The following is a 23,214-nucleotide window of genomic DNA, read 5'->3' as shown; positions in this document are numbered from 1 at the left end:
CAGGTTGTTAAGTGTGGATAATGCTAACTACCCGGAGCGAACAGCGACTGGGGTTCACGTGTCATCCTAATCAAACAAAAACGGCTTATTATAAATGTTTGCAGTGAAAGGCACGTTTTAAAGTTTTGTACTTACCGTTAATGTTGCGTTCAAAAACCAGTGAAGCTGAGCAACCTAGGAGAGAGCACTGAACTAATCAAGGTAAGTTGATGACAGTAACTTGACTCATCTCTCCGTTTGCCTTCCTCCACCTCCCACTCTTTGTACCTGTGTGTGAGGATGCTAGATTGGGTGGTGGTGTTCACCAGCCAAACATAGGATACTTGTCTTGATTTCACTTAAATGCTTCTTGCTTGAACTTCTTATGTTTGGCTCTCAAGGTGGTGAACAAATATCAACCAGAGGCACTGGGTCTTCAGTTTCCCAGAAACGTAAGGAATGACTCAATGAAGAGTTTTATAGCAGCCTTAATAAGTGAAAGACTTCCATCGCAAAATCTCCCTGCACATCAAGATTTTTGAGATTTCGATCCGTTGTTGTCAAAGCAGCCTCCTCCTCTTTGGTTCTTCAGCTAGGGAGGCGTAAAGTGTTCCTTTCTACTGACTTGTTTCGAGTTGAGAGGACCCCTATAGAGGCCCAGTGTTAGGTGAGCGTGGTTATCAATATTTCATGGCCTCATTACAGGCTCATTACATGACTTGAACAAGAAGCAGAGGAGATGGTGTTACACCTGGCTGGCGCTCACTCTAGGCTGGCTTGTCTGGCTGTCTGCAGGGTCAGAACACTGAGCCGAATGATATTATGGTTGAAATGGATTCTTATGTGTTGGTGGTGATGGCATGAGCATCATTTTCTATTTTGGTTCCATTTTTGACATTTGTAGTGGCTGTGTAGAGGCATTATTACTTGTAGACAGCAAGACTATGTAGTCAGGTTGTTAAATTATCATCATAATCATATAAGGCCAGAAGAATTTGATTATTGTATAATTAAAAGCTGCATTAAAGTTCATGCCCACTTCATGCCGCGATTACCCGATTGCACTGAACCTCTCTTTTTCATTCTTCATACAACTACTTCCACCACTTCTTGCATGTAAAGACAAATGCAACACTATAAATGGTTATTATCCCCCCCCCCCCCAAGACTGCTTTGTTAAGAGCATACCCAGGCCTTTAATGTTTCTATCCCCTTAGCCATCACCCTCATTACTAATGACTAAAAAACACATTATTTAAAAGTGAAGTAATGGGATAACAATTATGGAAACAAAGGCACACATTTACTGTATTTGCTGGAAGGAATGGATGAGTGGGATTAAAAAAATCTTTGACATATTGATGGACAACTGGAGTCTGCTGTCATGACACACACAGTGGATCCTGTCCAGTTATCAGGAAGCATGAGGCGAAAGCCAGGACTACAGGGACCATTGATTTTTTGCTGTTCTGCAGGTGGCTCTGACCTGTGACCTTTTGTCAGGGAATTTCCCAGCTTCAATCAATACAACATCACTGACACAAATAAACTACATATCCCCTGTAGCATGTATTTAAAGTGCAGCAGAGGGATGATGGGATTTGTTGGAAAGTTATCAATGAGATGTTAACACACAGTTAAAGAGTAAATGTGTGTAAGCCTTATAAGATAATACAATAAATTTGGTTTTCAATTACAGTGCTGGGGTGATGACCATGTTGGTAGAGTGCTAGATTTGCCACTCTCAGTCTCTGCCATGTGAAAGGTCAGAACAATATTTTCTTTTTTGTCCAACATCTCGCTGTTGTGTCTCTGAAATTAATAGCACAAAATGAACCAGAGCCAGCACCAATTTTCCATCCAAAGCCCCAAACTGTCCTTGCTTTTCGTGTCTCCACCTGCCAGTGACAGGGGCTGACATGGACGCTTCCCCTCTCTAAAGGCTCTGTGTGTGAAAGCCTGATTCAGAGCTGTTTGAAGCAGCTGCCACAACCTGGCAGTGTTCCTCTCAGCTCCAGTTACATTTTTACCCCTCTGTGAGGTATGTGCTTGTGTCTGTCATGGGTGTCAATATGGGACAAACAGGTGCTCACAGCTGTCTGTTGGCTGGCATAGTGCTGTATGATCACACTGTGGGTATATCACATTGAAATACGCTGTGGTCTACTTCTTTTGATGATCCAGTTTTTTGTTTAACAACAATGGTTGTTTGTTGCTAGCAGTTAGCTATAGTAAAATGCTAATCTAAGGTAGTATCAGTTAAATATTATTATTTTATTGTATGTGGTGCTTTTTCTCCATGCAACCAAGTTTTTGAATTTTCCAGGCCTGAACTGTTTTTTAAAGCTCCACTAATCAATACTCTTATATCAACAATGTCAAATGACAGTGTTGCAGTGAGAAGTCCTCAGAGAATTGCACCTGCAATTGCCTGCAACTTTACTGTTTGGTTCACTCTCATCAATGTCGTTTCCAGCTGCAATAGGCAACTCAGGGAAAAAGAACTCTGATAAACCCAGTGTATGCTACCTGTCCAGCACCAAAGGGCAGACCAAAGTTAGCAACTAGCTGGTGAAACTAGTGGACCATTTAGCATCTTAGGAGCCAGATATATCCCTCAGAAACACAGAACTAACTCCAAGTGAATGGTAGTGTTGCGCCATGTCTGCTGGATGTGTAACTCTTTGCTAACACGTTTGCCACGACAACTTTATATGGTAATAATATGTCAAAGTGGCCAAAAAATAAATGAGTGCTACTTATAATTTAAATCAAAAAATGTAATTTTTAAATGAGGATCCATAATATGATAACAGCTAAAATAATCTGGACGAATAGTCTGGACAAAATAAATAATGCTATTGTAAAAATATTCAGTTCACATATGTGTTTCACTGTGCTGTTGGGAAATTTTAATCTCAAGTTTAAGATTATGGAAAAGTTATAGATTTAAATACTGGAATTAAATTGCAAACTAAATGTGGGAAGCCCTCAGAAGGTCGGTCCAGAGGAGCAAAATTTTTCTACCTCAAAATATAGACACGATGCCACCTGTCAGAAGTGAGATATCAGGAATAGAAACATCCACCAGTGAGGGAAGATTAAAAGAAGACTGTGACCTTGAGGTTAATCTTTTGCTAAAGCCATTAGATTGCATCACATTTTATTCTGTTTTAATTTCTTGTGATGTGCAAGACCAGTTAAGTATTGATCACTCTTAGTACTTCTCTTCATAGCTGCCATGACATTACAAGACAGACAGAACTATAGGGCACTGAATCTATAGATAGACAGCAATGCGTAGCTCACTGTACTTATATTTCTGTGGTGTCATTTTACATGTCAGTGAAGTTCTTGAAGTTGTCAGTCGATCACTTTGTTACTCAGATAAATTCTGAACATTTACTCTACTCCATGATTATGGAGTTTGTGCTTCTGGTTGTTGCGCACAACTTGGAAACAGCTCCACCTTTGTGTTGTCAGTATTTACTGAGCTTGCTTCAATGCATATTAACACTCAAGCAAATTATCTATAAGCTAGTTTTACATCACCTAAAAATCACAGAGGTCACTACAAATAGAGCACACAGAGGTCAGACTCCTGCTGCTAATTTTAGATTTATAGAAATTAAAGTATTGCTAAAACTGTATCTGGTTAAGTGTATAATAGGCAGATGTGTATAATAAATAGCCATCTTTATTTCTCTCCGCCTCTCTGCTGATTGAGTCCCTCCTCCACCTAGTCCAGCCTGGCTATGTATCAATATAGTACTCATACCATGAATCATGACTATCATATAGTAATATTTAGTTATTTATTATCACTGCAGTAAGGCTTGTGTTTACAGTGTTTACCTGATCTGCATTTCACCTCAGTGACACACATTTCTAAACGTATTCAAATGTTCTATCGAAGGGAAATGAACAATGGGATTATCTCTATATAGATGTTTTATGAAAGCACCTATAGTCAGCCCCTAATTGTTGTCGTATTTGATCAACATATAGCTGTATCGGTGTATTTTGTTCAAGCTGCATTAATTGAAGGCCATTCCATATTTTTGAGAGCCTAAGCTAAGCTTCATATGTGGTCAGGTGCAGCCATGAACGTGCACATCCATCAAAATCACCTAAAATCCCCTAAAGTTTGAATTAAAACGACTTGTGACAGTTATGACTTTACATAAGCGCACATTCAAAAGAGTCTGTTGTTGTTGTAACTGTTATTTGACAATGTTTATTTTCCTCTCTGGCAGCCTCAGCAGTCAGGTTGACATGAGGGGATTAGGCATACTTCGTCTTTGTAAAAAGGAAATCAGAATGAAACCAAAAACAGCAGCGGCACACATGATAATATCTGGTGCCAGTTTGCCATGCCGGCCTGATCCTCTGTGTGTGTGCTGTGAAAACAATCGGCATTGTGGGTGTTTTGTCCCACCCACCAGGCGAAACCTGGAGCCCCACAGAAGCGAGGGGAGTGGACAAAGTTCACACATGCACAAATCCCACACATACACATGCATACACTTATAACGATGGAGGGTGATGCTCAAAGCTCAGCAATTCCTGGATTTTACGCATACGCGTGCACAAAATCTTGATAAGAACATGAACAGCAGCACGTCTCTCTCTCTCTGCAGTGTCTGTCTCCTCTGCTGACCCCTCACTCTGTCCACTCCATCTCCTCCTCCTCTTTTGTTCCCTTGTCTTTTCACCTCCCTCATCTCCACCCTTTCTCTCCTCTTCCACTTTATCTCCTCCTATTTTGCTGCCCCACTTGTCCCCGCAGAGTGCACCTGAGTGACCCTGTTACGTTGGCAGCCGAGAGGCAGATAGCCAGCACACCCACCGGCCTCAATATCGCCCTCTTATCTGCCTTTTCTAGACCAAATAGCCCTCACGGCGTACCAGCAGACACGGAGAGATAGCAGGTTGCATTCACACGAGCGCACCCACATAAATACATAAACAACACACAAACAGATAATTACATAATCGTCACTGCTATCTCCCGTCGTATTGAACTTCTGTATCCCTTTGCCGTCACCCTGTTTACTCTGCGTCTCGGCAGTGTCATGTTCCTGTCTTAGATTAGTTGATGAAGTTTTAGATCAGATGGAGCAGATTATTTTTGTTCCCTTTTTTGTTACCTACACACTGTAATGCAGACGGTGGCTGTGTTTAAAATGAACCTACGTGACCCTGTCCTGTCATCTGCTATTATTTGCAGTAACCATAATAATACACTAGGTGTCACTGTATGGCTGTAGTTAACCAAAGTCATTCTTGGATGTCACTTTACATAGCATTTGGAAACTGGTGTTGACGGATTTGTAGTGAAGACTCTACAACAACACTTGTTGCTGCAGCAGTAGTCCTGTCTTTAACAACTCGGCATATGTCCGTTCAAATTCTCACACTGAAATTTGGTAACTATCAGAGCTGCAACGATTACTCAATTAATCGATCAAAAGAAAATTATTTGCCAACTATTTTGATAATCGATAAATCGTTTTGTCATTTTTCAAGCAAAAATGTGAAATTTTTGCTGGTACCAGCTTCTTAAATGTGAGGATTTGCTGCTTTTCTTTGTCGTTTATGATAGTAAATGAAGAGTCTTTGGGTTTTGGACTGTTGGTTGGTCAAAAGAAGCAATGTGAAGCACTTTGGGCTCTGGGAAATTATGATGAGCATTTTTCACAATCTTTTGACATTTTATAGACTAAACAATTAATTGTGACAATAATCTGCAGATGAATCCGTAATGCAAATAATCGTTAGTTGCAGCCTGAGTAACTATGTGAAACCAAGTGATTTTGGCGTCCTTTTGATTAGTTTAACCTAAATGTTGATGGTGCGGTACATACAACAGTGGGCTCATAAGCTTTTTGCAAACTACTGTATACTGTCAAATTGTCTTAAAACACCTTTTCCTCCCATATGGGAACAGTTTGAATCTCTGTAAATTGTGTAACAATGGAGCGTGTTTGTACTATTGAAAATCATAGAGAAAGAAATCATCTGGCACATGTAAACCTTTGTGGCTCCCTTTTGAAGGTATTTCTAAGATGCTTAACATGACAGCAGACCGGCTGGGGAAAAGGTTAACTGCAAAAAAATGTTCTTCTTGCTTTCAAGAAGTTCATCTGTCTTTGAGCCCATTATTAACGCAGCTTTAGTGAGAATTTGTGTGCTACCACTCATCGAAAGCCTACTATATCTGGAACTGTCATGTCATGTGGAAACAGACTTCACACACAAATGCTGTATCCCAGAAACACTATGTGTAAACCAAATCCTCACCCAGATAAATGTATTCATTTCTATTTATATCCTGTACGAGCAAAGTTGCATCTAATTACTCAGCATATATGGCGTGCCTTTTAATAATTCTCATTGTCTATCGAAAGATATCTTTCCAAGCCCCATTTTCATTGTAGCACATTTTCAAAATCACCCTTTGCTGAGCTGAGATATCATGAATTGGTTGCTTCCAGAAATAGCCTGCAGATCCATTTGAGCTGTTGTTATTGTGCGGCTTTGGCACTTTTAGGACGAGGCCCGGAGGCGTACGAATGTTTCCAATCTGCCTTTACGTACCTACTACCTCTCTGAGTTCCTCTCTCACTGTCTGTCTGTGATTGAAACCGGAGAAGGACTTTGTTTCTCGCCAAGTGTTGGCTTGCTGTGGAGAGAAAAAAGACAACCAAGCCCTTAATCAGAAAGAACACAGACCTCTGCAAACACACCAACTAACTTCTTGGCACTGATGCAGAACTATTCAATTAAATCTCGTAATATACACACAGCGAGCCATCCTCGGAGGTATGTTTCCACCTCTGAGCGAGACTCAACCACACTCTGCCACTCTCTCTCTTCCTCTTTCTCCCCGAGGTGTTTGCATAGGGAAATGGCCCGTGAAATGGGTTTGATGGAATCAAACTCCGTATTAAGACAAATACATATTTCATAGCAGTTGATAGACTGATTGATGGGGCTGCGTCTTCATTTCCTCTGCGCGTCACCGCCAAAGTAGATCTTTATCAGAAACAGTAATATGAAGGATCATGGCTCGGCTTGTTTCAGAGAGGAGAGAGGAGTTGTTCGCTTGTCGTGTTATGACTTTGAATGATTCCTGGTGTGAGGATCTGTAAGTGTAAATAAGAGTGTGTTTGTGTGCTCCTACAGCACCTGGTTCTCTTGATAGTGGCCACAAGGGGTCAGCAAACTGTCACATGTTGATGTTCTGCGCCTGTCCTAACTGAAAGCTCACTCTCCGTCCCCTCTGCTGTTGACGGCAACAAACACACTTTTTAAAAACTCACTGAAGGCTGACCAAAAATGCGGCAGCATCAGTGTCCTGGATCCACAGCCAGTTGATGTGGCAGCAAACTCACATCGCAGAGGGCAGAAGGTGGTTCACATTTTTTTTTTTAATCAATGCAACTGTTGTTTTAGCATAACAAGGCTGGCCCACCCCACCCAGCCCACTCGTACCACCTTTCATTAACCTCAAAACTCAAATCCATCCAACTGGACCAGTGATGGCAACTCGCAGCCGATGCTGGCGGTCACACCCCTCTGCACAGCCATAATGGGCCGTGGCACAATTGGGGGCCACGTAACCGACAACATTCCGGGTCCTTCCAAGAGGCCGGTTGCCTGCAGGTCACCAGCAACGCCGCTTGTCACTGTTTGTCTGCACTCACTAAAAGGAAAGAATGTTTTCCCCCACAACATGGCTGTGTGGGGATTAAGACCCATTCTGAGTGGCCCCGGGTCGTGCAGCAGATGTTAGCCAGGATAGCGCTTGTTGCCGTGCCGACAGTGAGCCGGCGGGATCGGCCCGCCCAGACGACGTTAAGCCTATGTACATGTATGGGAGAGGGGGGGGGGGAGCCACTGAAGGGCCTGTCACACATTAAAAAGAATGGCGGTGGGAAATTTGTCACAGTGGTCACACACTAACTCATCTGCAGCGTCTCCGATCGTCATCACACACATGCACTCGTACATGGAAGAGCTTAGTTGCTGCTTTGAAAGTTTTTAACACGCTTGTGGGCCAGATTGACATTGTGTGACATCAGGACGGGACGTGTGTGAGAGTTGCTGGTCATTATCACTAAAATGTGTTTACTCATTTCTGATTCGCCTTGTTCGTTGACAGGTCCAGCCTACATTAGGTACATGCAAAAACATACTAACGCTCGTCTGGTTGGACAGGCTTCAGTGCAGTCTGTATGGTGTGAGTTTTACAATAGCAACACATGTAGGCTTTTAAACCAACAGTTGCACATCATCTGTCAAAATCACTTCCCCTGTGTGAGCAATGACTTTTACCCCCCCCAGATGATGTTTTAACTGCTAAGCTCTCAAGTGCTTGTCACATAGAGCCTCTAATGAAGATGACCAAATGTACAGATGGCGTTATGGGTGAAAGAGAAATCATGGGAAACTGTCAATATGGGATTGACAGTGGGCAGCATTACAAGAAACAGTTGTAAGAAATCTGATTGTCACAGCAGCTGGACTGTAGATGTAACAAAAGCTCTGATACTCATTATGTGTGATTGACATGTTGTTAATACAGATGTACAATGATGAGGGAGAAAGTCTAAATACAAGAAAAGAGGAGAAATGGGCTGGATGATAATAATAAATCTTGAATAGGTCCATTTCAAATACAGCCCATGTTTTGCATTTTGTGTCTTATTTCCTACAGTCAACTGTACCCATTCACCTAAACGCAGTGTTTGAATTGTAGGCGTGGGGTTAAGGTTGTACGTTCGTTTGATGTGAAAGACGAGCCTGTTCTCTTTACGTCAGACACGTCTAACCGCAGGGTGAATGTGTTTAACATGGGGCCCAGCGTAGGCCCCTGTGGTACTCGTAACCATCAGGCTCAATGGAAAGAGGATACAGGGTCTGACAAGACATGACTTGACCCAGCAGTAGAGGCAGGGCCCCGCTATTGTGTGTGTGTGTGTGTGTGTGTGTGTGTGTGTGTGTGTATGTACATGACAAAGTGAAGGGAACAAGAAACTTCTTCGGGGCAAACAGAGTACAACACTGACAGAAGTAGTGTGTGAGTGTGTCTAAGTCAGTGGACATTTATGTGTGTGTGTGTGTGTGTGTGTGTGTGTCATGGGGTGCATGCCATGTGGTTCGAGTTCCACAATGACTGTACCCTCTAAGGAAGAGTATTGGGTCAGGATTGGGCTGTTTTCACGCACGACTGGGTGTTTGGGCTTTCTGACAGATGGAGAATAGCCAGATGTGTGTGTGCGTGCATGTGCGTGTGCACAATTGTCTTATTTCGTGCTTCCATTCTGCTGATTTCAAACCTCAGCAGCAGCTTGACTGACCCCTTACTGCAAGCGACAAATAACCAGACTCCACCGTGATAGGAGGAACTTTTTCCCTATATGTCTCCTGACATTGTAGAGGCACAAAGGCATAACTTTATCATGCCAACTCTCTATATCCAAGGAGTTGGCAATCATCCTTGTTTTCTTTTCACAGTGTGTGTACTGTTATGGCATTTGGCATTTAGTTCAGCACATAATAGTGTAGAGAGATGAGAACAAAGAGGAAAACTGAACGGAAAGGTCTCCAGTTTAGTCCTCACAACAGCATGTTCATCAGAATCCTGTACCCAGGCTGAGAAAGACACCAAACCCTCACTTATCGTCCCTTATTGTGACTCACTGGAGAAAACCATGTCATCGAAATGCCTGCCTATCTAAAACATTAAATGTACGTGAGCATGAGATGGAAGTGGCATTTTGTTTGTGGTGCTTCAACAGCAACATGTCTTTCCAGAAACAATGTACCAATCACTCTGGATAATCCTCAGACCTCCCTGTTTTCACACTTTTCATTGGATCTACTTTCTACCGTAGAAACGGTCCTCATGAAAGCTGTTGACTCTGCTGTCAGCATGTTAAATCCAAAACGTGTCCTTAAACAGCAGAAGGAACAATTGTGTCCAAAAAAACACTGTACCTTGTGTTTGTGCTATTGGTATAAAGTGACCACACACACTCTCCAAACCTGTAATCACTGAATCTCTATGCTCTGTTTACAAATGTCATGGATTGATTTGTAGGTTTTGAGGTCTTCAAAATCCAACCATCAGTGCAATCTGGGGCTGTCATTTGACAAGATTTCATTATAAGTCAATGCTTTATCCAGAGCGAATGAGTGTAATTGGCTGGTACAGAAATAAAAAGTTAATTAGTTGATTGACAACAAATAATCAACTTAACATTTGCAGATCACAGCTCGTCAAATTCGATTGTGTGCTTCCTTTTCTTCATTTAACATCACTGTCAATCAAATGCCTTTTAGGATTTTTGACTGTTGGTGACACAAACGAAGTTTTAAGACATTTGTTTCTGGAAATTTGAGATGAGGATTGGATTTGGTAATCGTTGTTAGCTGCTGTCGTGAAATGTGTTTAAATCTCTAGATAAAGGTCATTGCAAGTTTGAAGACCCCACTGCCCAGACTAAAGATCGCACTACAGTGATGGCGTGTGATAGACAACTGCCAGGTAAAGGAAAGAAGAGCTGAGAGTCGACGCTATAAAGGATTTTATTCCTGCTTCTAGACAGGAGCGTACTGCAGCAGGGGGAGAAGGGAGATATGACACCGGCGTCCATCTCTGAGGTCACAGCAAAGAGAAAAAACTTCTTGGTCCGAGTGCCATCGACGTCCGACCCCTCTGTGCCATGTCAACCTGTCAGAGAGAGAGAGAGAGAGGGAGGCAGAGGGAGGCACTGCCTGCTGAGAGGTGTCCAAGGTGTCATGGCCTCGTCTGGGAGGTGACAGACAGCGTGTGTGTGAGTGTGTGACGGGGAAATAAGACCGCTGAGAAGTCTAGGGGACGTTCATTGTGACCTTTCGTTCCGCCAGGGTCCATCTCGCTCTGTGCATCTGACAACAACTTTAAAGGACCTCGTCTTCCTGAGCCCTTGACAGGTGTTTGTGTGTGTACCTGAAAGTGTGTGGTTTTGCACACCAGTTGTGGAAAGCTTTAACTAAGTTTCCACATGTGTGTGCACACTCAAAAATAGCGCTAAAGGACATTTATGTCCTAAAAATGAGCACTTTACAGAGATGTGTAATGTGCCCCGGCTGTATTCCTTTTGATCCACCATAAAGATAAAAAAGTAGTTTCTGATACACAAATGTGTTCCAATTTAGTTCCTGAACAGTTGTTGAAGTCATTAACTTAAAGCACTGGTTGAGGTGCCCAGCTGGTGAAGGTGAAAACGCAGTCATCCACTGTAAGACATAAGCTCAGTGTCCAGTTTTATAGTGTTTCCAGATTAGCTGGTGCCAGTGAGGGATCATGTCATAGTCTCTCAACATTTCCTAGTGATTATACCGTGTCTGTATATAATCTGTATTTTTGTCAACAAATCCCAGGAAAAGACAAAAAAAACAATGACTTGATGCTACTCACAAATATTGTCTGTGTGAATAAAATACACATTTTCCTTCATTTTGATGAGCATGGGCACTGTAGTTTATTCAGATTCGATCCGACATACACCGCCCTGCTGCCGTAAATAACATAAAATACCAGCACACCAAATTTGCGGCTGAAAATAGTACCCTTCTGTTTGAGTAACATTTGATAAAAACGACAGTTCCCTGCTGTTTTAGGAAAGATTTTATTTCAGTAGGAACAAGGCTGGTGGCTGAGAGTCACAGGAAGTCTGTCTCTCAATACTTTTTGACTTCCTTTCCCTAACACATTGTTGGTTTTGGTCTTTTTTTTGGTCATGGGATTTGTTGATGAAACTATAAAATATTTTCAGCCTTGTCTTTTTAAACATTTCAGCCACTTGGAGTATAAAATTGTACTTTTGAAAGCAAATATTTGGTGTATAAAATTTGCCTTGCAAGAAATCGTAGTTTACAGCCAAAGCTTTTGTTACGATTCTGCTCTCCTTCTTTCTGAGAATGTATTTTATTTTAGACTTAATGTCCTTAGAGAATAAAATAACAGTTAAAAGATATGAAGAAAAAGATAAAATAAATGAGCTGTGTGTGTGCATGTGTAGTACTGAATGAACTGTGTACGCATCGAATAAGCATTTGTATATATGGATGTCTGTTGGTTTTTGTTTCTTATGAGTGCTTCTGCACACAAATAGACACATTTCACCATGTGTGTGTTTTCCGTTTATACGTGTGTTTGTGGTCAGGAGGTGAGGGGCGAACAACAGGGCACCAAACAGCTTTAAAAGAAGAAAATGCAACAACATAAACAAAACCGCGGTCAGTGTGACACGCGTCACCTTCGCTGTGACAGGGGACAGACACCGGAGAGGCACATAGTCCCCGAGAATCTCTTTGAAGTCAGCCAGCAATTGTGCCGCTGGTTTGGAAGTATTATCTTTCCTGCCCTTGGGCGTTGCTGTAGGGCAGATGCACTCGGCTTTTAGTGAAACACTTGCCAGGATTAGGCCTATTAGCTGAACAGGAGTGAAAGAATCGCTGGTTTAGTGGAATCCGGTGTGAATGTGGAAATCTTGGGTTGTTAAAACATTTAGCAGGCATGATTAAGCCAGAGGTCTGCCTCTCTCTTGCTGTTTGTGCAATCACATCTTGATTAGGCAGAAAATGTGTCGGAAAAGACATTCTCCTCCTAACGTCTTTTTTTCTCTGTCTTCCTCTGCCCCTCTGTCTCCGTCATTACTGGTGCTGTGTTTGTGTTTCTGCTCCAGGCGTTGGGTAAATACCTCTGCTGGAGTAGGTTTTTTTTCCCCCCACTCTCCACCTTCCTCCCTCCATTACCTCCTCTAATGACGTTTACACATCTGCTTAGAAGAGCTTCCACTCATCTCTCTGTCACCCTGTGTCCGTCTTTCTCTCCCTCCCTAAGGCTGCAAGATTGTGTCTGAGAATTACTTTTTTCGGCTACTGAAGTGATTTACTAATTTGAATGAACTTTTCGGAGGCACATAATGTTGACACTTCCTCCATAATAGACCAACAAAGAGTTCTGAGGACAAAACAAAGATATTCACATACCTATGAAAGGAGACAGATGTGTATGAGGATTTGTAGAGTTCAAACAATTAGTTTAGCCCCCCCATGGGCTCTTGGAAGTTATAATGTGAATTTTATCAACAAAACAGTGAATCAATTAATTCAGAAAACCGATTAATCAATGACAAAAATATGAATTAGTTGCAGCCTTGCAGACTTGTTTGTCCTAGAAAAGGAGATTCTGTGTAAAGCTATAAAAGTATTTTGAATGTAGTGTTTTTAGTCTGCTTTTCTTTCTTTTTGTTGTGAGATGAACACCTGAACTCTTCAACTCCTCACCTCCACATGCCCTCCGAACCTGGAATGGTACTTCAAGGGATCTCCACTCATTTGCATGCACCAGTACACATACACACACACACACACATATATATATTTAGAGACACACACATACTCCCCAGCGGTCGTGTCACTCCAGCTTTAGTTTCCTGCTGATTGACACGTCCTGTAAAACGCTCCAGACACGCACACATATGCACATGCATACAGAGCGACTGTCCCTGTTACCTCTCTTGAATAGTATTACCTTTACCTCATTTTGTTCTGCCTGTCCATCACCTCTATTCTTCTTCCCCTGACAGCTGAATGGGCTGCTGTGGGACTTTGTTAAGTGTGTCTGTGTCTATGTCTGTGTGTGTGTGTCTGTGTGTGTGTGTGTGTGTGTGTGTGTTAAAGGTTTTCGGCCTGCTGCCTGGCGCCACTTTGCCCACTCTCCTCCACCAAACCCTCCATCTTGTAATGGGACAGTTGAGAAGATACACTGTACTTGCCTGTGGTCGTGTGTGGTTGTGTGTGTGTGTGTGTGGGGGGGGGAGTGTATACACTGCCGCCAGGCCTCACAGCACTTTCACTCTGAAGAAAATAGTTTTCAGTTCGTCCCCTCTTTTTCTCTTCTCAGCGGGTCGAGTTCTGTAACGCCTTAGGTCCTCAACAAAACCACTGAAGTAGAGACTGAGAGACAGGCAGGTGAGGGAGAGAGGATGGAGAAGAATAGAGCTAGACCAGAACCCCTAAGCCCCACTAGTGACCCCTACAGGCTACAATGTTTATTACACCCTACAGTACTCCACAGAACAATGCGGTAGGTCTCATGTGCCCATTGACGGCTGTTTCCCCTGGTGCCAGAAACAATTGTCAAAGCTCAGTAGGCACTTTCAAAACGTGGAGCACGATTATCCTCCAAATAGACGTAAGACAAAGCATAATAATATTTTCAGTATTTTTTGACGTAATTAAGGCTCCTTACATGAATGAAGCACAGATATTAGGTTTGCAGTGTATCAGACGTGACTATTATGTTTATTATGTGTAGGGTCTTCTCCTGAGAGTTTGCACAAGTCTCTTCTCTGCCACACAGACACACATCTTATCTGTTGTCTCAGCGGCCACAGCCCTCCCATGATGAACATTAGACTCCTTTCAGGGCTTGGATTCGTTGTTTTATCCAGTTTTTCACTTCATTATCTCACTTACAGGCATGTTGTATTCAGATTTTGTCCACCTTCCTTTGCTCTGATATGACACTGGAAGCTGGAGGACTTCTCCCTCAAGAATATACTGCAGATAAGAGCTTGTGGGAGTCTGTGCGCATGGTTTCATATGTATGTAAATGTGTGCATGTGTATATTTCCTCAGGTATCACAAGGTTAAAAGATAGGAGAGTATGCATCATACTGTATATGCCTTTCCATGCATACGTATGTGCTTGTGTGCCGTATGAGTTCACATATCAGAAGTTTGAGAGATTGGAGAGTATGCGATGTAGCACTGACTTGAGTGCCTGAGTGTGTTTACTGAATACATGAGTGTGTGTGTTCATGTAGTCTGTGACCGAGACTTGGCAGGGACTCCGAGGCACCTCAGATTGGAAAATATGCACTTATACACTCACAATTACACACTGTTACCCTACCTATCTCTCTCTGTGGATATACTTTCTGGTCGCTCTTTGTATGTTCTTCATGTTTGCCAAGTTTCTCTCCAAGAGCCAAAACAAGACCAGGCAGTAGCTGAGAGAGAGAGAGAGAGAGAGCGTCTGTGAGAGATAAAGGTTGTGGGGAAAAAAAGTGAGAAAATTTTGTCCTTTTGAGAGAGATGAGACAATAAAGAGTAGAGTAAGAACTGCAAGAGAGAAAGAGAAAACCAGACACACTGAAATACTGTCCTTTGAGAGAGACGAGACAAAGAATGAGGAGAGTAAAAAATTGCCAGAAAGAGAGAGTGAAAGCTTGCAGACAGGGTCAGAAAGCTTAATGCATTTCTAATAGGAGGTACCTCAGAAAAACATGGGAGACAAGAAGAGGAGGGGAAAAAAAGATAAAAGGTAAGGGACAAGTTGGCAAAGAGATGATAAGTGACGGTACATGAGGAGGAAAAAAAGAGAGCAAAGGAAAAGGGAAGGAAAGACTGACAGACAAACCTGCACACAGCCAGGTGAGGAGAGAATGGAGGTGTGTGTGTGATGCATGATTAAGGTGTGTGTGTGTGTGTGTGTGTGTGTGTTGGGGGCGGGGGAATGAAGCAAGGCTGTGATGGCCTTGTGTCAGTCACCCCATGGCAGCTCTTTAACCCCGTAATTTACCACATCACTCTTCTTACAGTGATGGGACCACTGCACCAGCTGACAGCACTGCCTCTGGCATGTGTGTGTGTGTGTGTGTGAGAAAAAGTGTATACCTGTGAGAAAGGATTCTTGAGATGTCAAACTAAATGTGTGTGAGCCTGCCTTCATTTCAGTCTCTCTCTCTCTCTCTCTCTCTCTCTCTCTCTCTCTCTCTCTCTCTCTCTCTCTCTCTCTCTCTCTCTGTTGTTGCAGTGGAGCTCCAGACCTGGACCTAGGCCCTAATAGACCCTGGGGTGAACGCCAAATTTGAACTAATTTGTTTATGACCTCACATCCGCTGCAACATAAACTACACTACTGTAAGTGCCCCGACGTTATCTCAGTTTAAGAGGAACCATTTCAAGAAATCAGTTCTGTTAACTGCAGTCACCAGCCACTGATCAATGACGCTTGATACCTCGATACCTTTATGGCACACGAGTGAAGTGATGTGTTTGGCATTTAAAGACATCAAGAAAGAGAATTTGTTTAGTTTTTTTCAATATCTCCTCTCAATTTTTCAAGTTTTCAGTGTGTAAAGTCAATGAGAGATTTCAGATGTCGTACACCCACCAACTCTATCACTATCTACTACTTTTCTGCATTCTCACCATCATCATCTTGTCATATTTCTCGAGACAACCTGTTTGGTTTCTCCATCAGGACCCAGTGAAATCAGAAACACAAATACATTTTTGAGAGGTGGTTATATAGCTTTGAAAATGTCCATATTCAATACATCAGCATAAATCATGTCGTTCTGATGATGCCGTTTTCCAAAAAGACAGTTTTGATGTGGGAGCTTTGCACATGCTGGGTGCTTTCTAGTGTTATTAGTCAGATGGTGTTATTATACATATACAGTATAATAATACATACATGTCATTCGTCCACCAGGGACAGGATGTGGAGGAACGGCATGTTAGAAAGGCCATCAGTCAGATTCAAACCAAGTATGATGCTTGTGCCGTATATCCACCTGGACGCCCACTGTAGCCGGACACGTTCTGTCCGCGTATACACTCAGAATATAACATTGATCTATTGTTCTATACATGCTCTGTTAGCTTAAATAAATGTCTGTTTGAGTTGTGGCTGTTGAGACAATGTGAGAGAGTGAGAGATGGGACAGGACTGCAATCCAGATATCTTAGAAAGGCTTCCATTGTTTCTCTCTTTCGCTCTGAGAGAACCGGTCTTAGATAAATATTTACTTAAAGTTCTGTCTTTGACTTTCTCTTTCTATTGCTGGCACACACACACACACACACACGTATATCCAGGCACAGTCATACAAAGACACTTTCTGTTGCTCTTGTTTCTCTTTGCACACATACTCTCACACTCAGTAACCACCCAGAGGGGACAGTAAGAGAAGAGCAGAGAAAGAGATGCAGGGAGCAGACAAGGTCGTAGTTCCTGTGGACTGTCTTTGAAAGAGGAGTCGTGTGTTTTCCCTCCCCTCCTTTGATGTTAAAGCAGCCTCTTTACTAGTGTAAAGACAGGGTACAATAACCTAGACCCCCACCCACCCCTCACACAGTCCTCTGTACGCTGGCTGTACACCCCCACAGAGCTCTGCGGGGGGACAGGTAACCCACGGCAACCCCAACCACAAGTCAGAATGAGTGTGGCAGCTGTCCAGGACCTGTGTGGCATGCTGTGTGTGTGTGTGTGTGTGTGTGTGTGTGTGTGTGTGTGTGTGTGTGTGTGTGTGTGTGTGTGTGTGTGTGTGTGTGTGTGTGTGTGTGTGTGTGTGTGTGTGTGTGTGTTTTCACTGTACCAGTCCGGTCGCCTTCAACAAAGTGTTTTTAAATGCTTCATACATTTAGTCATCAGTATTTCACAATCACAGGTGATCCTATTCACAAGAATATTACTGTAGCGAGGACGAGTAATATATTTTATATATAATCTTCTGTCTTATAAATCTATATATCTTCCATATGAACGTGAAGAGCAAGAAATTGGTTCGTCTGCAGTCTTTTAAAAGCAAATCATTGAGGTGATAGAGGAGGATTTAACTGTATGTTGATACAGTCAATTTTATTCTAGGTATTGATAAAAAAAACACCACATGATGACCTGAGACTTCTGATTGGATGGTAGTCAGTGAGAACGTGCTGAGGAAGTAGACCATTAAGAATTAAGAAGTTAATTCTGTGTTGCACCAGTGAAGTAAATGCTGAATCTGGAGTGATATGTTTGGTTTGGCATGTTTGTGTAAAGAAACTGGAATGGGAAGTCATTAGACAAACATGCTGATGTGCAGGATGTGACCGCACACAAGAATGACGGCCACTTTAAATGAACTGATCATTCAGTTACCGCCAACAAGCTATCTCTCTTGTTCATGTCTCACTCTCTCCTGATACCCCGAGCTCATGGGCACACATATCATTCTTGTCCAAAACACACTCACCCAATTTACTCGCGCTTTTTCTGTATCTATGTCGGCCCCCTTGTTTCTTCTATTCTGCCATAAATTCCCTGAGACCCCGACAGCTGTGCAGAACAAGGTCTCAAGAACTTTTAGGTTAGCCAGACTGGCAATAACTAAATGAAAGCTGTCTGAAATGAGGTTTTCCCTCCAAAAGGGCTGACTTCTTCTAAAAAAAAAAAGCTGGTTAGGAGAGGATAAAAGAATCCTCTTATGTCAGTAAACTCGTTACGCCGTTGCTGCCATGCCATGCTAGCCCCAGCGTTTCCATGGCACCCGGTGTTATCTGTGTATTTTTGTTGGGACTTGTAGTTTTGGGGGTTGAGTGGCAAAATGAGATTTTTTTTTCTTCCCCCACACCAGGAGGTGCAAGAGGGGAAAGATAAGAGAGAGTCCCCTCTCAGCGTTAACGAGAGAAAATAAGAGAGGGAGAGAGGATGGAGGGACGCAGAGCATTAGCTGCACAGATAGAGAAATGAATGGCCGACGCAGCAATACTGCTACACCTTTGCTTCTCTATACAGAGATTCTGCACTGGCCTGTAATTTACACCGACTCTTGTACACTGGAATATCCAGGGGTCTGTCGCTCCGTAACATTATCAAGAGCAGTTTGCTTTGTTTGTTCAACGTGGCAGACACTATGCTTCAGACAACGAAGAAACATTGATGAAAGATTCATTTCGGTTTTAAGAAATATGCTTCTTGTTATATGCAGTTTAAAGATATGTTGAAGGTGAAATTAGCCTAATCTAACTCAGTTGCTGTAATTATATGGGATCAAATATATGGGCTCCAAAACATGCTAAGCTAATCTTCACTGTCAATATAACTTCAGATTGCATGCAGCAACGTTAAGTACCAAAAATCAGACTATTAAAACTACTATAAACATTGGATTTAAGAGAACTGGCCTTAACCAGCCTTTTCTGCAGGGTTGACATACAAATAGACATTGTCATATGGAGTGGTAGCAATAATAATACCATAAATATTAGCAACATCATTAGTACAACAAGCAATGTTAGTTGCAGCTGTAGTTCAACAGTAGTAGTGTATTAAAAGGTCATGTCTTTTATTTATCACACTATTTTTTTCAATACGAAAATCTCTTAAAGATAACATTTCTGTTCAGATTCATTGTCCGTAACATACTATATTGTGTTGATACTGAAGAAGACATACTGGTGTGTTGAAACATGTACTGCTTGTAGTGGTAACACGCGCAAAAAGTAGTTGCAGTAGTTCTAGTTGAAGTAATAGAGTTACTAGCAGTGGTGATATTCTAGTTTTGACAACAGTTGTAGTTGTGGTAATGCTGGCAATATTTGTAGCATTGGTTAAAAGTTGAAAGTAGCGCTAATGACAGCAGTTGTAATTGATTGATTGATATTGATTCCACAGGAGGAAATTCTTTTTATGGCTGAATCATCAAGTACGCAGTAGGGACGCTGTTCACCCAGACAGACCAAAATACACCAGCAGCGTACAATAACAAACCATCAATACTACAGGGGAAACCCCACCGAGGGAAAGAGCAGGAGAAAGCAACAGGAACAGGAGTGAGCTGACTGCAGAATAAAGTCTGTAATAAAGAAGGAGGGAGAGCCAGCGCCTGTCAAAGGCCCGTTCACTAGCTGATGTGTGGAATGCTGCCTGCTTTGTCTTACCTGTCAGCTCCAAAGTGTGCGTCCGTCAGTGCTCACCTGTGAGCGAGCGTCGCCGCCCGTGACCTCGTCTCGGTGTCAGTCTGAGTTCATGTGCATGTCTGTTATGTTGTTTTTAATTTGTTTTGTTTTTTTCCAAAATGTGTATTCATACCTGTAGAGTAACCCCACTACTGTTATTATCCAACTTACTAGTAATACAGGTATAACAGGTACAGGAAGTGGTGCTACAAAAGAGTATTATGTTGCAGCACCATTGTCACTTTTTTAGGAAAGTGAGCGACTGTGATCCGATGACTACTACTACCACCGTGGAAAAAAGACTGAAAATATAAACACTGTGTGAAAAATCAGGAAGCTAGAAAATAATAAAAGCTAATTTTCTGTTGTGTTGATGAATGTTGTTCAGGTTCGTTTGCATTGCCAATGCTGTCTAATGTCATTACATAACTTCGCATTGACATGATCTGTTCTTTTGATATTTTCACTGTGCACCATTACCACACTTATCAAAGGGACACTGCCTTGTCGTGCTTTGTCATCTGTGCTGCACTTTCAACATAGAGAGAATCTGCCAGTCTTGGTACATGGTCAGGTTTGTGTGCCTACATGCATGCTTTGTTTGACCCTCAGGCCTCTCTATGTCGATCTATTATGTCGTCTCGTCAAGATATGCATCTGCGGTTGTGTTCGGTCTGCCCGGTCTCTTTCTCCTCCTTTCATTTGTTCTTTCTCTCACTTGTCCCCTCTCTGCAGACTCGGGTTACACTCCTCCGTCAGATGGCGTTCTGCCTGGCCGAGTTGCACTTGTGGTCCACCAAGAGCTCACTCCAAGTCAAAGGTAGCACTTATCACCATGTTCAATCTCCCCCTCTCTCTCTCAATAATTCTCTCCCTGTGTCCTTTCTCTTTTTCCTCTCACTCTGGCTCTTTCTGTCATCACTCACTTTGTTGTCACACCTTCTCTCCACCTTACCTGTATCTACTTTAACAATCTGACTCTCAGTCAACACCAATTCTCACTCTGTCCATTTTCACTTTCTCTTTGCTCTCTTCAAATCCTCATGCTATCGATATCCATGACATTCTTCTTTATATTGTTTTCACAACATTAAACTATTTGTACATTGTTTAAAGCGTAATTGGTTTGCATAACCACAAGCAACTCAAGAAACCAGAGACCACACATGTTGCCTAATGTTAACAAAGGGATGGAGTACAACTGCACAGTTTAACCAAAACAGTATCAAGAGAACCAGAGATATCATATTTTTAGTCTTTGCATTTCTTCTTCCTTGTCAAAACCTGGCGCCTACAATACCCACAATGCAACACAAGTGCAGACAGTTTGGTCAGAGATTCGGCTGTGTTATATATATCATATATGATGATGATGATTTCCCAGAAGCACAGCCATCTATGATCTTTTTTGTTTTCGTTGTATATGTATAGTTTTATATGCACAATACTTTGAGGAAAAACTTTCAGTCAGCTGCACATCACACCACCTACATCATGCTTCCTCACGAGGCCGAGTGGGTGTGGCGTAAGTTTGTCTTTTCCGGCAGTTTTTGTGCGTTTTCCTGCTCGCCACCTATCAGTCCATCTCTTCTGTTAGACGGAAATGCTCAGTTTCTCCATTTTCTTGTTTTCTCCTCCCTTCCATTCTGTCTTGTCTTTCACAGTCTGCTGAGCTTTAGACGAAGATAGTGTCTCTCGGGCTGACTGTTGTGTGTGTGTGTTTATGTGTGCACACAAAGGTACGACAGGGTGTATATCCTAGGTGATGGTGACATATCCTTATTTGTTTGTTTTTTCCTGCTGTGTGTGTCTTCTGCTATCTCGGAAAAATGTGGATGGATACATCTGAGCAACGAGGCCTGGTCGCTGAGGTGTGACGCTCCGTATCACCACCTTCCTTACATCATATACATCCGCCTCAAAAACAAAAATATAGATTCATAAATAATAATTCTATAGGAAAAAGAGTTATTTATTATATTGACGCAGACTTTAAATGAAGATTCAGATCTGACCTGGTGACCTATTTGTGAAAAGATTGTTTGTCCTTACTTCCACAAGAGACTAGTTTAGGTTCAGGATTTAGCACAGACTGACTAGAGTTTGGATTGTTGTTAATAACAAGTTTTGGGGGGATTATTAAAGCCCCACTCTTCTCAAAAATATATATTTCTTATCATTACTTAACTTGGATGTTCGACCCTCTCTGTGCAGAATGATGAACGTGCAGAGTTTGACACTAGAAGGCTGTTTTCACGTTCATCTGCTGAAGGAGGAACGTTTCTCTGAGTTTACCATAAATCTCTAAATGTGTGCGTACGAGCAGAAGTTTGTGAGGTCACTTATACACGTGTGATGTGGAAACTTGAAACCTCCTGTGCACATGTTGAATGGCCTGTGTGGCAGACGTGTGAAATAAAAGATTTAGCATATTCATAGATTCTGAATTTTTCAATTAGGGAGGAGTAGATTTAAGTAACATTTAACTATGTAATCTAACATTTTCTGGAAAAAACATATCAACACCTTGAATTATTATTCAAAGCAGATTATTTTTATGTCTTAAACATGTCTGGAGGGGATCTTTAAGAGAGGATTTCAGTCCATAAAAGTCCCATAATAAAAATATCGTTTTTTTCTGATAGCACACGAACTGAAATGTCATGCAAATGCTTGTAGACACGCTTTGAGCAACATGCTGTAAATAAAATTTGCTATGAGCTGCGGCTGCAGCATGAGCATTGCATTGTAGTCGTGTTCCTGGTGATGAATGCAGGTCTGGGTTTGGTCCACAAAACTCCTGAGAAATATATGGATCTTTAGCTTGTTAGATGCTCAGCTGTCTTCACCAGCCTCTTGTTGCCTTACATCTGCTATTTCATGCTGGGTAGGTACAGTTTGCAGTAAACAATTTCTGATATTGTTTGTTGATAACGGCTTCATATGGTTATTGGGGGGATGTGAGCTAAAAGAAATGCAGAATTGGATGTTGGAAGTGACTTCAGGTTGGTATTGGCGGATACTCAAGGTAATAGTATCACTATTCCTGTCAGAAATGAAGTGAAGTGACATCAAGCCATTACTAATAGTAGTGTGTTTGTGTGTCTGCCATCAGCTCTCCTGTTGTATTAGTGTGACCTGGCCTCAGGAGCAGCAGCAGCAGCAGCAGCAACAGTAGTGGAGCGATAAAGAAACGATGTGTTGTGCGAATCCGAGTCTGGCTGCTTATGGTTTTGGGCCTGAAGGAATAACACATAACAAAAAGGCTCAGCTCAGCAGTTTGTGTTTGTGTGTGTGTGTGTCTGTCTGTCTATCAGTATGTGTGCTTGTGCTTGTGTCCTGCCACGTGTATGTTGGTCATGTTGGTGTTTTTCTAGCTGTCTGCTGAGTCTGTGTGTCTACTTTTAAATGTATATGTTGCATGTGTGTAAATCAGAGTCT

The 23,214-nt window shown here is 42.2% G+C and overlaps 1 protein-coding gene across 1 annotated transcript in view; it reads left to right on the top strand.

The window, feature by feature from the left end:
• Positions 1-23,214, top strand: part of wdpcp (WD repeat containing planar cell polarity effector) — an 80,141-nt gene that overhangs the window by 8,447 nt on the left and 48,480 nt on the right. The window contains 1 exon segment of the mRNA XM_070916042.1: positions 20,509-20,593. Coding sequence (XP_070772143.1) covers positions 20,509-20,593 — 85 coding nt within the window.

This window comes from Enoplosus armatus, chromosome 12 (genome assembly GCF_043641665.1).
Source record: "Enoplosus armatus isolate fEnoArm2 chromosome 12, fEnoArm2.hap1, whole genome shotgun sequence".
NCBI lineage: Eukaryota > Metazoa > Chordata > Actinopteri > Centrarchiformes > Enoplosidae > Enoplosus > Enoplosus armatus.
This window is presented reverse-complemented; position numbering and strand designations above follow the sequence as displayed.